The sequence below is a fragment of the Onychomys torridus genome, chromosome 11 (assembly GCF_903995425.1).
Source record: "Onychomys torridus chromosome 11, mOncTor1.1, whole genome shotgun sequence".
NCBI classification, from domain to species: Eukaryota; Metazoa; Chordata; class Mammalia; order Rodentia; family Cricetidae; genus Onychomys; species Onychomys torridus.
In genome coordinates, this window is record NC_050453.1 from 42,551,410 (window position 1) to 42,567,900 (window position 16,491).

General features: G+C 44.8%; 1 protein-coding gene across 2 annotated transcripts in view; it reads left to right on the forward strand.

Annotated features, from left to right (window-relative positions):
* C11H1orf21 (chromosome 11 C1orf21 homolog) overlaps positions 1 to 16,491 on the forward strand; it is a 200,978-nt gene that overhangs the window by 85,027 nt on the left and 99,460 nt on the right. For both annotated transcript variants that reach the window (XM_036202079.1, XM_036202078.1), the window contains exon 2: positions 1,869 to 2,129. In XM_036202079.1, the coding sequence (XP_036057972.1) occupies positions 2,036 to 2,129 (94 nt within the window). In that variant the 5' untranslated portion in view covers positions 1,869 to 2,035. The remainder of the gene's footprint in view (positions 1 to 1,868; positions 2,130 to 16,491) is intronic.

Below are 16,491 nucleotides of genomic sequence, written 5' to 3' on the forward strand. Positions count from 1 at the left end.
GCTCTGCCTTCTCCAGGCTCTTCACAAAGCACCAGCCATGCCAGCCTCTTCCTGCCCGACCCTTCCTTCTGGAGCAGATGCACACACGTGCTCTGTCTTTCCCTAGCTCAGTTCTTATTCAGCTGCTCCTCACGTCTGTATGCCGTCCCTGTTTCTACCGAATCTTCACTACCGCACAGAAATACCACCTCCTCTGTCTCGTCGCTGCCCCCACCCAGTCCGAATTTGACCTGCTCTTTTGAATTCTACATTGCCCTAGGTTCTACCACAGCCCTTATTGTGTGTGGATATTTGTTTTTATTGTCAGAAGCTCTTCCCCATCAGGCTCCTGAGATGTCTAATTGTTTCAAAGACATAACCGCTAAGTAATAGAATAGTGTGTGTGTATGTGTATTACTGTGTACACCTATAGACCTAGGTTTCATATAGCCTTAAAAAGATGAAAATGTGTTGACATAAGGTGACCTGAGTTAGAGAGTTAATGCTAACATGGTTGGTAATATTTCTATAAGCAGCCTTATCCTTTCTTCTCACAATCAGTAATAAGAGAATAATCTTGAGGAATTATATACAGGTAACATAGTATTTATTACCATAATATTATATGTCATAATATATATTATAGTCATAATATTTATTGCAGTTATTGTTTGCATGGCTTAATACAATACCTTTGTATTGACTCTCATTTATTAAGTTAATCAGGTTGTTGGGAAAATGCTCTTTGCTGGGGTTTTATGGCTTACATGATTGTATTTCTATACCCATAGATGTCCTTTGCATTCTAAGAAGGGCCCAGGGTCCAGCAATTTTGTTGAAAAAACGAAGCTTGCAGCTAGCTGTGTTTTGGTAGCGCCCTCTGTGAGACTTGACAGGCTCAATTGTTCAGAGCAGAAATGGTGGGATGTGGGTGTTGGTGAAGGTTGAAAGAACGGTACTTTCTTGGTGCTACCAAGGGGCTTGAGGAGGTAGGGGTTATAGTGGTAAGGGGGGGGGGGGGCAGATAAGAGAGATTTCAACAGAAACAGCTTCGCGATGGTAGCTCCTCATTTGCAGGACTAGAATGGTTGGATAAGACTGGTAAGCACACAGCAAGAACAAAACAAAATGAAAATGTCAGAGCACACTGGGCATAGCAAACCCCGAGAATCTGGGGCAGCTACCGTCAGTGCGGCAGGGAAGGAAATCTCACTTCAGTAGCCTGAGGTTTAGGTCTGAGTGACATCCTCACGAGCAGTTTGTATGCCTTTATGAGAGACCAGTTGGCACACAAAGGCCAAGGCAAGGACTTAGACAACTGACTGAGCTATGTGTTTTCCTACATTTTCTACTCAGTCCTTAAAACAGTGAGAGCTGAGCCCAAAGTCAACACAAGTAAGTCTAATTCTTGACTCCGGTAGACTCCAGATGCATAACCTAGTCTATGAGTCAGTCTGGGGAGGAAGATGATCTCCCCAAACAAAACCTGTGAGCTCTGGCCTACAGAGAAAGATGGAGAGAGACACGTTGTGGCTCTCTCCCGTGTTTTATTTACTCTAGAAGTAAGAAGTTTTGAGGTTCCAGTACATCAGCAAGTCCATACGCCCGTGGATACCTGTGTGACAGACAATAGTTCCCACTTCCTTGAAAAAAATGCATGCGTTCTACATCTCTTTGAAAATGTCTCCTTCCCAGCATGCATTGCGTGTGGCACGCCTTCCTACCTTGCTTTCTGAGCCAGGGATCAAGTGGGGATGGCCACATTGCGCTTCTTTCTTCAGTACTGAGTGTGGAAGCCAGGGATTGGACTGTGTGTGCCCCCCAACCCCTTCAGGGAGCAATCCTGGGTATGGAGTCTCCCTTCTTGATTCAGTTTTCTCTTCTTGCAGGTGCACACGCTGTGACGAACGCAGCAGCAGCAGCAGCAGCAGCAGCAGCAGCAGCAGCAGCAGCAAGGTGGATTTCCTTTGTGTTTAAAGAGAGAAAGAGGAAAATGTCCCCGCGTCTGTAGAGATGATTTGCAGTCCAGCCCGGCTGAAGCTGACCGAATGAGACTATGGGCTGTGCCTCCGCCAAGCATGTTGCTACTGTTCAAAATGAAGAGGAAGCTCAGAAAGGGAAGAGCTACCAGAACGGAGATGTGTTTGGCGGTGAGTGCGGGCACACTTTTCCTCTTGGCCTGTGGGTTCCAGGCCCTTCCACTTGGGTGACAGTGGGCAACTGGACTGATTCTTGGCTCCCGCTGTTGGGTCACAGTGATGGTGAGACTTGAGTGAGATCAGTGCTGACCTTTGCCCCCTGTTGTTGGTTTACATCGTGTGTACCCAGGGAGGCTTGCGGAATCATTGAGGTTTTATACACAAGTTCACATTCAGCCTGAAGAACCAATGAGGGTTAAGTCGGTACATCAGGCAATGATGTGTGTGTTCTGGTGGGTAACAACTGAAAATACAAGCCAAAAGTGGAGTGAATGGAGGTTTATAAATGAGAATGTGGGTGTGTTTTAGGGTTAATAGAGTGAATTCATATTCAAAAATACAGTGAAGAGTATTTATTGTGTACCTAGTACAAAAGTCACACAAATTGCAGGTTCATGGCCTCCCCTCTAACCCCAAAGAATTAAAAAAATAAATAAAGCAGCCTTTAAAAATCCAGATGCTGGCCAGGCGATGGTGGCGCACACCTTTAATTCTAGCACTCCAGAGGCAGAGGCAGAGGCAGGTAGATCTCTGTGAGTTCAAGGCCAGCCTGGGCTCCAGAGTGAGTTCCAGGAAAGGCTCCAAAGCTACACAGAGAAACCTTGTCTCAAAAAAAAAAAAATTCCAGATGCTTCACTTAAAAAACTCAGATATCTTCAGTAGCTCTGGCAGCTCTGGGTCTTCATTACTTGGGGATGAGCAGGGGAGAGTGCTGAGTGCTGTTTGCCCGTGTAGTCAGCCTGTGGCCTCTGCTCAACCACAGACCCTTGCCCATCAATAACACACCAAGCCTGGGTCACTCTGTGGCATTTGTTACCTCCTCAGTTACTGGATTTTGAGCTTCTTGACCTTGGGTTTGTCCCTTGAAAGATCAGTTTCTGCTGTGACAGACTGTATTTGTACACAATTCAAGTTAGTATGGAGCATATGAAACAGTTTTTGCTAAATGACTTCAACAGTAATATCTACTAACTGAAAATATAAAAGAATAGCTTTTATTTACAAAAAGACCGTTTCCTCTCTTCCCGGATAAGGACTCTCACTGAGAAATGTCTCATACTCCAGCCACTCTCAAACGTTGCCGTCACTTGTACAGTGTCTAACTGTGTCTCTGTCAAGTAAGGCAAGCTCCAAACTGACTGGGCCATCTCCCAGCCCTGGCGTTTGATCCATGGCAGTGATTGTTTTTGAGCTGGAATTCCTACTGCTATATTAAAATGTACTCTCGGCAATGGGGGGTTCTGTACCTGTAACAAATTTGCCCATTGTGGCGACTACCTGGAGGATTTAGGAATGTAGGGAAATAGTGGATATTTGAGCATCTTCACAAAGCCAGACACCAGCTCCCTGAAACCGTAGATACTGGGACAACAGCTCATTGTCACTGGAGTCACCGTTGTGACCCTCAGATACTTAACTGCTAAGAGGAAATGATCCCCCATCAAGGATTTGTTTAAACTCGCCTCTGTGTGATGGTCTGTCATGATCAATTTTGTGATGGAGCTTCCTCCGACGGAGCTGCCACCGTATGTCAATACCGGGAGGCATTTGCATTCATTTCGTGTTGAATTTTCACAACAATCCTGTGAAATATGTGCTGTCTCAATTTGCATACGTAGAGGCGGAATCACAAAAAGCTGGCTGCTTCAAAGCTGCCCAGCTATTCAGCGTCAGCATCCACATCTCTCAGGCCCTGGTTCACCCATGTAATTCCCTAGTAAATGACTGTTTCCCATCGCTGTATACTGTTCAAGGCCTTTTGCTAAGCCTCATGGAGATGGCAGAGGTAAGTATTGCACAGGTCTGCGGTCTTCCATGATGTGAGAGGGTAAGGAAGTGTTTTGAGGCAGGATAAGCCAAATACCAGAAGATGCCTATCATGGTCAGCCCCGGGGGATGGACTGTCTGACCTTAAAGGCAGAATCAAGATGGATTCTTTACAGAAGTGGCATGCGAACCTGGCCTGGAAGAGTCTGAACTTGTCGGATGAGAGTTCAGGAGAGAGCGAGATGAGAAAAGGCTGGAAGGAATGTAAGACATCCTCAAGAATCGTAAAAAAAATCCAAGACTGGGCGGTGGTGGCACACGCCTGTAATCCCAGCACTCAGGAGGCAGAGGCAGGCGGATCTCTGTGAGTTCCAGGATAGGCTCCAAAACTACACAGAGAAAACAGTGTTTTAAGAAACAAACAAACAAAAGGACTATTAAAAAAATTCAATTTGAACAAGAATAAAATATAAATGAAGAAATCCAAGTCAGGGTTAAATTATAGGAAAAAAGGAATATAAAATTACAATCTTTACAAAGAAAATCTTAGACTGCAAGGGCAAGATTTGGTGATGTTAGTATACAGTATCTATATTCTGTACCAGCTAACCATCCTTTTCCTGATTTAGTTACAGCCTGGATATGCAGAAAGACTGTTTTTCTAGTGTACGGTGTGTGTTTCTCCAATGTCAGCATTTGATAGAGGAGCCTTGTGTGAGTCAGCTGTTGCCGGGTAGACTCTAGGTCTCAGGGGTGTGCAACAGCCGGCGCCTGTTTTGGATCTGTGGTTGCTGGGGCAGCGGGGACGCTCCTTCACTCACCTCTCATTTCCCTGGTCCTACACAAGCATGAACCGCTGAAGGCAAACCATTCTTTCTAAGAAGAGCAAGAGTACGAACCCCACATAGTCTGGTTCCTAGGGATGGATAGCTGTGCACCACAGTGCACCAGCCAAAGCAGGTGACGGAGCCCCAAACCAAGAGGAGCAAAGGACATGCTGACCACATTGCACTTATGGCAGGGATGTACCTGCAGAGCACAGCTAGAATTTGGGTAGTGAGACTCTTCCAGGGCTACCTAGTCTTCGCTGGCTCTGCATCCATGCCGTCCAAATCTAGGAAGTGCAGTTATGGAATCTGCTGAGGTGTTGGATTTTTCATCTCCCGAACACTCGTTGAAGTTTTATTTACCCCAGTTCCTATTATCTTGTTAGTTTTTCTAGCATAAACATTTGCCAGTTTATGGTATAATGTTAAATAAAGCAAGAATATAAGATTCTTATATTATTTTTTTTTAAGCCCTACTGGGGTCTGGCAGTAAAATACCTAGAATTCAGTATTGCAGTAAGTGCTGGACCCTATATGTTACTGAATGCTGTAGTGTAAATTTGACAAGATACATCCTGCCTCTGTCTCTCTACTGGAATTAGTTTGCAGGGAGAAGCCCCCATCCCAGTGTTCCCACAGATAGTACAAGGTAAGTGTTTGGTATTAGCCATCTGATACCCCTTGTCATGACAGTTTCATGGTTCTGTTATTGTACAGTAAACAACCTCCAACTTGGTGGTACAACACGGTACTGATGTGTTATTTCTCACCCACTGTGTGGTGAATCTCTGGAGTCTCTCTGCTGTCTTCCCCAGGCTCAGTCATACCCCTTCGTTTAGCTTAGGATCTTACCTGAGCTCTGCTGTCCAAGATGTCTTCCAGCCTCTGTAGTTGCCAAACTTTCCAAATGGTGTCTCTCGTCCATGTGAGGAAGATGAGGGTGCCAAGTGTCTTTTCTCCTACCTTCTTCTCTTCCAATCCTTTTGGCTTTCCAAAGGTAAACTATGCACGAGCCATTCCTGAGGTCTGCAGAAAGCTTTTCTTTCTGGTCATCCCAGTTTTTTTGAAGTAGATCATATATTTGTTGATAGGTCTAATCTCTGTTATCAGTTGGTTAGTGAGCTGTGGGTGGGAAGTGCATGGTCTCTAGAGAGGAGGGGTTGGGGGGATGAGGGGGGGTGTACAGAGGGAATGCCCAGAGCTCAAGATGAACACTGACCATACCAGCCAGACCAAACTGGCTCTAACCACTGCTGAGTTTGGTTTAAAGAGCACCTGATGTTTATACCAGTTCTTTAAACAGAGGCACATAGATTATTGTAGTAAAACTTTTTGGATGGCATTGTAAGACCGAACATGTGGCAAGCAATCAGGAACCTATCCTTCATGTGGACTTAGTTAATACTCTATCCTTGGTGGTACATAAACTGGCAACCTGAAACGGTGTGTGAGTGTGGGGGTGGGGTGGGCGAGGGGATCTTATACCAATGTGCTCCTAGTCTACAACTCTGCGGGCCCCTTTCTCGGGGCAGCAATGAATATTAAATGGTAAAATGCTTCTGATGTATTTAGAAATGCAGAGCAGCGGGAGGCAAAGTAATAATTCATTGGGTAGCCCTCATGATTTCGATTGCACAAAGTGAAGATTCATTAAGGACACTTGGCTCCTAAGATAATTAGAGAGAGGATAATGTGCATCATCTGTGTGGTACAGTAGCCATTTGCCACACTTGGCTGTGGCGTATAGATGATGTGGCTAGGCCTAAGATACTTGTACATTTTGTACTAAATGAAGAGTTAATAGCTCATTAAAAACTCTGCTACTGATCACATGTTAAAATAATAATTTGGACCTACTGGATTAAGTAAATCGTATTGTTAAAAATTACTTGCACCTGCTGCTTTTTAATGCAGCCGCTAGAAAATCTGAGCGTCCAGGCCGGGCATGGCAGCACACACTTTTAATCCCAGCATTCAGGAGGCAGAGACAGGCAGATGGACCTCTTGAGTTAGAGGCCAGCCTGCTCTACAGAGTGAGTTCCAGGACCTGCCAGCACTACTACACAGTGAGAGCCTGCATCAAAAAACCCACCAACAACAAAGCCAAAATGTTAAAGCTGGAGGTGTGTAGGACTTCAATAGGGCTAGGTTATGGTTTGGAAGCTAAGAAACTCAAAACACTACATACCAAAAGAGCTGATAATCCAGTCCAAAAGTTGGCAAATGAAATAAAGAGGTGCTTTTCAAATCTATCACTTGTTTTCTATGTGTGGAATATCTTCTTTAAAAAGACACTAATGTAGGAAGAGGAACTATTAGGGAACAGGAAAGAGTATTGGGAGCTGGAGGTGGTATAAATGTAGGTGCAGTATAATCAGTATACTTTATACACACGTATAAAAATACCACAAGACCCACCCTTTCATATATCTAGTATATATTAATAATAATAAAAAGAAACACAGGTGGCCAATATATAAAATAGGATCAACATCGTTAGCCATCAAGGCAACACAACTCAGAACTACATTGTGATTTACTGTCGCACCAGACCAGAGGAAAGACCAACAAATGCTGTTAAGGGAGCAGGGAAGGGACCCCTTTTAACACAGTTGTTAACCATGTGAACTAGACCTGCTTCTATGGAAAATGGTTTGGAGGTTCCTCCAAAAAACTAAAAATGAACTACCATATGATCTAGCTATCCGATCACCACATGTATTACCCGAAAGAACAGAGAAACCTGCATGCCTGTGTCGATTGTGGCACTGTGCACGATAGCCACGCCATGGAACTTAAATAACCAAAGTACCTTTAAATGGATGAATGAATAAAGAAAAGGTAGTCTACACAGGCAGTGGGGCTTTATTTAGTCACAAAGAACAAGATGAGGTTGTTTGCAGAAAAATGAATTGGAACTAGAGCTCTTTACAGTAAACAAAATAATTAGCACACAGACATGTTTTCTGTCATCTTTGGAATTTTAGGGAAAGAGACTTGAAAGTAAAAAGAGGGCGACTGAAGAAGAATAGATGGAAGATCAGATAGGGTAGTAGAGGTCGTGACTGGGACTAAATTACATTACAGACACGTGCGTGGAAATGCCACAGTAAAATCTACCTTGTGTAATTTCTATTTGCCAGTAAGATACGACGACGATGTTTCAAATAAGGGCTCAGAAAGCTTTGAGTGGCGAGAAGCCCACACAGGCCTCATAAATTATAGAAGCCTGACACACTGGCCAAGAGTTTGGGCTCCATGCTTCTGTGTTGAAAGTGCAGCCTGCTTGGTTACTAAGCCTTGGAGAGCCAGTACTCTCCTGCCTGAGGGAAGTTGTTTCTGGAGACCTTGACCACAGTTAATTAAGTCAGTGTTTTCTTACAGACTGCTACCAAGTAGCCAATGACAGTTGAGTTTCTCCAGTGTGCTTGCTGGGCACCATATTAAGCACATGACACATGTATTATCCTCCTTCATCTTCAAAACAGCCTGCAAGAAAAACAGGGCCTCTAATGTACCAGGCTCTACTACCCAGTGAGTAGTAGAGTCTGTCTGTCTGTCCGTCTTTCTGTCTGTCTGTCTCTCTGTCTGTCTGTCTGTCTCTCTGTCTCTCGCTCTCTCTCTCTCTCTCTCTCTCTCTCGCTCTGTGTGTGTGTGTGTGTGTGACACACACACACACACACACACACACACACACACACACACACATGCTAATTTTTTTTCATTTGTCTACCAGTACCACACACCTGCTCTGAGCCCGCTCTCTTGGTGTTGGCTATGGTGATAAGGGAAAGATAGGATCATTTCTCATTCTGTTCCAGGCAGCCTGACTACAAGAGGAAGAAGCCCCTGACTTGGCAGAGCCCTGGGGGGACCCCCTGCAGTTTCCTTTAGTTACTCAGTTCCCCTCTCCAGGAGTCTTGTCTTTCTGCAGCTGCTTGAATCCTTCTGGCTCCCGAAAGTGAGTTAGGCCCTAGGCAAGGCAGCCTAGCCATTTGCTGGTACTTCTGACATTCTCTGGTGAGACGCACAGAACGCTGGAGCTGCAGCCAAGGCTTGCTTGGTGCTGGGGGAGTTCTAAGACAGTGACTCATCAAGAGCGGAAGTGGGAGAGTCTCTACCCTTGGCAATTCTCAGTGTTTCCTTCCCAAATGACATCAAAGCATTTGAAACTGTGGCTTCTTCCTGGAACCCTGGCTGGTGTAACAAAAGGATGTTTCCTAGGCACCTGCCTGTCTTCAGACAGTCTCCACCTAGCATCGCCCCCCCCTCCCTCCACCCCCCCACCCCCCCCCCATCCCCCCACCCCCCCCCACCCCACCCCGGGCAGGTTGGCCTCATTTAATCTCTCATGTTCCTGTGTAAAATCCAGCACCGAGGGCTTGCATGTGGCTCCTGCTGGTTTTGCCACTGATTTATGACATGGCCTCAGAAACAGAGTGTTGGACTCTTGCATTGCAGTTGATAAGGCTTGTTCCCACACAACCGTTACCACTATCCCCTCTGTGTAAGAGAGGAGGAGGCTGAAGCCAAAACCCATCTTTGGTCACTTAACTAAAGAAGTGGGGTTGTTTGTATAATGAGGAAGGTAGCTTGGTGGAGGAGATTCCCTCTTCAGGAACAAGCTTATCTGTTGGGCGGCATTAGATCTAAGCCAGCCTTTGCTTCGGAGCGTTGGGGAAGTAATTGCTAACTGCCTGCTTTAAATCAGCCTTGGCTATTAAATGAGGACGTCTGGAGATTCTATTGTGGTAATTAGGGTTATTTTCGGTGGACTTGAAACACAGTTATGTTAACCACACAGCTGTGAAGTCTGGTAAACTGACTTCTGAGCCTGGTGGAGCGCCTCACAAACAGACTTGACAGGCTAGTGAGTTAGTTCCTCCTCTGTGCAGTATGGGGGTACCATGGATTTGTGGACCTTTGATGCATTGTTATACGTTCAACTTTTGAATACTTCTTGGTGACACATGATAAGCACTGAGTAGGTGCCAACTGCTAGTCTCCGGTGTCCTGTTGGCAGCCCAAAGACACACATCCCTTATGTATGCAGCTGAGACTTCTCGAAGTTGTTGATCGGTCCTCTGTGATTAAACTTGGGAGAAACATTATCATTTTCTTACAGCTGTCAGATTCATTAAACTCAAGCAACTGATCCACTAGCCTAATGATCCTTATCTTTTCTAGATTTTTAAGTATTTGTGTTACTGTGATTTGTTCCCTTTCTGCCTTGACCTAGTCAGAACTTCTGTCTGTATAAGGGGTGTGTGTGTGTGTGTGTGTGTGTGTTAAATGAGACAAAGGATATGACTTAGAAATGACAAATATGACAGGGTAGCCTATTTCTGTCAAAGTGTGGTTTTAAAAATCTCCCACCATACAGCTTAACAAGTGTGGGCTTTACTTATTTTGTTCATTTTTATCACAGAGCACACGAGTGAACGAAGGGTGTAGGGACTTACTTTGGCTCCCAGTTTCAACCCTTGCTGGCTGGCTCTGTTCATTGGGCCTGAGATCAGGTAGACATCATGGCAATGGAAGCTTGTGGCAGAGAAGGCTGCTCATTCCTGAGGACAAGGAAGCGAAGAGAAAATGAGGAAGGGCCAACAGCACACTTCCTCAGACCAGGCCCTGCCCCCTAGTTTCCACCACCTCTCAGTGGTTCCACTGAATTATGAGTCCACAGATTAGGGCAAAGCCCTCGTGACACCCTCACCTTCCACATGCCCCACCTCTGAACCAAGCCTTCAACATAGGAGCTATGTTCAGAAGACTTTAGTCCTTGTTACCAGACATAAGTGTGTGTGTTTGTGTGTGTGTGTGTGTGTGTGTGTGTGTGTGTTTCATAGCCTATAATTTTCCAACTCTTCATGTACATGTGGACCAAGGATGTTTCTAAAAGGATATTTCTTTGTGAAGTACCATAGAGAAACCAAGATGAAGCAGACACTGACGATGCCTGTGGCTGCCATTAGAGAGCTGCATCTAGAACTAACTAAAATTTTAAAATGATGTGCCAAGTAGGTATGATTTCCATTCACGTTTTATTTTTGAGAGAGATTAATATTCATAATATTAAAATTGAATTCCTTGCTTTATATTAGGAATTTCCAGATGAATCTGTTACAGCATTATTTACTCTGTGTGTGTGTGTGTGTGTGTGTGTGTGTGTGTGCTTGTGTACCACTTGTGCACACGTTATGACGTATTTGTGTAAGGCAGAGGACAGCTTGCAGGAGTTGACTCTATCTTCCCACCGTGGTGTCACCATGTGGGTCCCAGCAGTAGAACTCAGGTCATCAGGCTTGGCTGCAGGTGGCATTTCCTTCTGAGTCATCTCCCTGGCTCATTTTAGAGGCGACTCTAAAGATTTAAGTATAAGTATAAGCTGAAGAAATAAGCTCAGTCCTTACAGCACTCATCACCCAAGCATGAAGAAGGGTCCATCCTAAGACCCATGTAAAAAGTGATACATGGAACACCCCTCCAAGGCTCAGAGAATGTGCCGGAAGAGTGGGTGAGAAGAATGGAAGAGTTGGAAGATGGAGAGGTGTGTTTCCAGAAGACTGGTGAGATGTGGGGTTGCACTCATGAACTCTGGGTACTCACACAAGCCATGCTCAAGATTGGGCCAGCCAGCATTCCATCATGGAAGTGGGAGGGGCTTATGAGGCCCCACCCCTCCCTGAGGGTCTGTTGATACTTTCGTTAGTGGTATAGCTACTAGTAAGTTGCCCGGACTCCAGTCATAGCCTCACACCTGTGCTCACGCAGGAAACTTAATTAAACACAGTGGGTCACACACAAAAGACAGGGAAGTAGGGAGTGAACCTTCTGGTTAGAAGTGTTTTAGAGAAAGAAGGAGCGAGATGGGGATCATGGAGGGTGAAAAATGAATAAGACCCATTCTCGGCATGCCATGAAACTAGGAATAAAAATAAATTTAAAAAAGTAGTTTCTCCAGCCGTGCGGTGGTGGCGCACGCCTGTAATCCCAGCACTTGGGAGACAGACACAGGCGGATCTCTGTGAGTTCGAGGCCAGCCTGGTCTACAAAGCAAGTTCCAGGACAGCCTCCAAAGCTACAGAGAGAAACCCTGTCTTGAAGAAAACGAAAAAAAAAAAAAAAGTAGTTTTTTCCAACGTGCCAGCTGTGATGGCGTGTGCTTTATAAGCTCAATGCTGAGGAAGAAGAATGGGCCTCACTGACCAGCCAGCCTGGCCTGTAAAGATATTAGCAAGTGTTTTTATGCTCTGAGGTTGCAAAATGTCTTCCATATAATGCTGTGAAATCTGATCTCATAAAAACAAGTGGGTAAATTTGGCTTCATGAAAATCTAAAACTTCTGCGTGGCATTAACTAAACAGACCACTCCAGGTGAAGTTAAAAGACAACTGTTAAACCATGAATAATATTTGCAAAACAAATAAGGTAAATATGAGAAATATATAAAAGACTCGAAATCTAAAAGCAAAGAATGTGCTAATTGAAAACTGGACTGAATTTGTGGCCAAGCAGTTTAAAGAAAAAAAAAATTTACAAAAGTTCAATAAAAGCAGACAGACAAATCTTCAACCGCTCAGTCATAAGTAACCCCTAACTTCACCCGCACTCCCACCCCACCCCCACAACACACACAAAAAGAAAGCAAAACAAAGCAGTTTTTACCCCCTCAACTAGGCAGGAATAGACATCTGTCTCATGTTCTAATGAGTAATGCCAACCCAGAACAGTTTCTCCGGAGCACAAAATAGCAATATGCATATGGGATTTAAATAAGTCTACCTTTGGCTCCTGCAGTGTATTGTCTGGAGAGAGCTAGACAAGCAGATGTGGACACACCTGAGTGCTCAAAGGGCTTCCTCACTATCAGAACGTGTGTGCAGTAGAACCACTAAAGATGAATGTGACCCTGCAGAGAGTGTTCCTAAAGTGACAAGCGCGAAGAGATTTTGCACGCGTGTCTTATTTATACTGGCTTCTCAAGAGTTTGTTTCCAGTTATAGTTACTTGTTTGTGTGTTTGCGTGGCTGTCTATTGATTTATTCATGTTGTGTGGCACAATGCACATGTGGAGGTCAGCTTGTGGGAGTCAGTCTTCCCCTTTTACACAGACCCTGAGGTTGAATGAGGTGATCAGGCCTGGCAGAAAGCACCTTTACCAACTGAGATAACTTGCTGGACCTTTGTTTTGATTTCTGAGCCTCACAGTGTAGCCCAGGCTAGCCCTACAGCCCATTTCTCTACCCTGGCTAGTCTTGTATTCATAGCAAACCTCTGTCTCTGCTTGGATTAGAAGCATATGGTGCCATACCTGGCTGTAAGATTTGTTTGTGATATATGTAAAATTCTGCATCAATGCATGAAGAAGGCATTTAGGAGCCTTATACAAACATTAGCAATAGTTTCAGGTGATTTTGAATTTCTTCTTTGTATTTATAATTAACACTTATTATTCAGTGCAACTATTTATTTTGATAAATATAATGCAAATGTTTCCGGTCTCCAAAGGGCTTCAGTTGAATTTCCAGGCAATGTGAGTTTGTTCCCTGAGGAAAGTGCGGCATGATGGAAATAGCTTTGCGCCATAGGGAGCTGTGCAATGGCATGTTTGCTCAGGTAAACAGATGGGGTCTGATCCCTGGCGCTTGTCTCTCATTCAAACCTAAGGATTTCTTGTCAGTCTGCAAAACATTTGCTGACGGTCGGCGTGCTTTGGACACCATGCAAGGCATCATGGCTCATACAGACAGGCAAACCTAATCTGTGCCTTTAATACACTAATAAATGGATGACAGATGGCTGTCTTCGCGTACTGTGTCAGTATCCTGTGGCGATCCTGCAGAAGGGTGCCCCATCACAGGAGCAGGGGAAGACACACACAGAGGATGAGTAAAGTCTTTGCTTAAAAGATGAGCAAACAAAAGAACTGGTGGGGTTGAGGTATTGGTGACAGCATGGGCGGATGGCTCAGAGATGGTGCGTACAAGGTATGTCTAGAGGAGACTGGGAGCTGAGCAAATTAGCAAGAAATTAGCTAGAAAAATCCCATGTTAGGAAAGGAGCCCTAAATATTGGGGAATTTCATACTAATTTTCTCTAAAACAACACTAAAAAGCTCACCCAGTCTTAAGAATCATGTTACAGATCTGGAAATTGGCTGAACAGATGGAAAATGCTAGAAAAAAAGAGGCCAGAAGATTGGAAGCTAATTCTCAGATGGTCATCCTTACCTCATATTAGATAATTATGGAGCCTGAAATAATAATTCCAGAGCATGGGCTCACATGATGCTGAGACTGCATTGTCGCTAAACTGTGACAGAACCAGCTGAGTCATGGTATGATGGTGTGGCCTTTGTCCTTTGTGACTTGCTGGTGTCTTCAAGGAAATGATGCATGCAGTCTGGGCATCGTATGCTATGTGCAGACAGTCTTCTTGAAGACTGTCGAGGGGGCTGGTGAGATGGTAAGTGGCCTGAGTGCACATAACCCAGGTATAGTACTGGAGAGGGAGAGACAAGTGGATCCCTGGGGCTCACTGGGCGGCAGTCTCATCAAAATTGTGAACTCGACATTCAGAGACATACCCTGTTTCGGAAAATAGGTGGAGGGTGATTGAGAAAGACACCCAACATCAACCTCTGACCTCTATAAAATGCATGTAGACATGTGTGGATGCATACATGTACAAACACACACACACACACACACACACACATACACACACACACACACACACACACACTCAGCATACATGTGAGCCCGTGCTCTGGAATTACTATTTCAGGGTCCATAATTACTTAATATGAGGTAAGGGCGACCATCTGAGGAATTAACTTGCGATCTTTTAGCCTCTTTTTCTGGCATTTTCCAAATGTTCAGCCAATTTCCAGATCTGTATCATGGTTCTTAGACTGTCGGGGTGAGCTTTTGGGAGTCATTGCTGCCTCCAGGTTTAAGTTTCAGTTGCTTCCATTGCTGCAGGTAAGCCCTGAGCTTACAAAGGTAAGCGCCTGTTTCAGAGGGGAAGATTGGGACATGGTGGGCGATGTCTGTAGTACATCCATGCCCATGGGACAGCAGAAGAAAAGACCTGGTACAAAGTATCCATGAGACATCCACCTCGTAAGACAGCGAGAGTGTGGTACCGCAGTCTAGCTTTAAGTCACCTGCTCTCCCCTAAGCCCTCTTTAGCTATGAACTATTTTCATTTGAGCAGTTGGTGATCACAAATTGGTGTCACAGTTGAATTGTGTTTCCAAACTGTGAGGAAAATTGCCCCAACCAATGAAGTGCTCCTAAGCTAATAATCCTCTGTGAGGGTGTTGATTGGCTAGTGACAAGGTTAAGAGTGTTCCATGGGAATGCGTCTATATGAGAAGGCAGTGTGTGCTTGCTGGCAGTGGATACCAGAGGTGCAGATTTAGGTGTCCTGCTCTTGGTTTTTAAACTGTTTTACAAGAGAAGACATCAATGTGTAAGAAACATTCAGCAAGAAACTGAGGCTCGAAAGCAGGCACTCAAAGGTAGCAAATGTCCTGTGGCCCAAATGTCCATCAGTGCTGTGTCCACCAGTGCCCTGATGCTGTGCTCCGAATGTTCATGTCACCTCTCCAAGTTAATATAATGAGAGTCTAACTCCCAGTTTAATAATGTTAAGAGGCAGATCTTTGAGGAGTTGGCTAGGTCCTGAGAGGCAGCACTCATGAATGTTCTCAGTATCCTTATCAGAGAGTCCCAGGACAGGTGGCCTGAACCTTCTGCCTGTAATGATACGTAAAGAAGGAACCATTTGTGATTAAAAAAAGAAAAGAAAAGGCCTCGCCAGACTCCTGCTGGCACACTGATCCTGGACTTCCAAAACTGTGAGAAATAATCCACACAGAAGTATTCTGTGATAGCAGATGAGCTAATCCACATAGAAGTATTCTGTGACAGCAGATGAGATAATCCACATAGAAGTATTCTGTGACAGCAGATGAGCTAGCTCTGATAGGAAACTGCAGTGTCTCCTGCTTTAGAAGTTGGGAGAAGAGTCAAAGGAGATGAGATAGACTTCTCTACTTGGAGAAGAATCTAGCTCCAGCTCAGGGAATTGTGGTTATTTTACAACCACTGGTTGTGATCTGCTTGAAGAGGGTAAAAATGGCTTATTGGGTGCTGTTGTACACACTCAAGTGAGGAGCTGAGCTTGTGAGAAGCAAGGTGACTTCTGAAGGTTCGCACAGGTCATGTCTTACAGCATCTGGTTAGATACACTCCTGTTTTTGATTCCCAAACCTCAGTCAATGAGCAACGCACGCTATGGAAAGGAGAAGCAAAGAAGTTAGGCTGCTAGGCCTGAAGAGAGGTTGGGAAAACTTCCAGAAACAGTACCTTTGTTCTAGAAGCTTCCAGTTCAATGGTAGAACAAAGCCTTGGGTCACCTGTCCCTTGCTTGACAAGAGTTTTGATTGATCAGATGCTGATTTATTGAGCACTGTATGTGTGAGGCCATTTTGGCCCTGGTCTGCCGAGTGTGCAGGGATAGATAGCTATGTTACTCTGGCTCCTATTCCTAGTGCCGACCTACTGTGACTTTTCAGATGACAGTGACATCAGGGCTCTGAAGATGTGCCCTCTTATAACCTCCTCCTGGGCCAACTCTGGCTGCTAGACTCTAGGCAACTTGATCCCGATGAAGGCCAGAGGTACCTGTGTTTGGAGTTGATTGCTAGA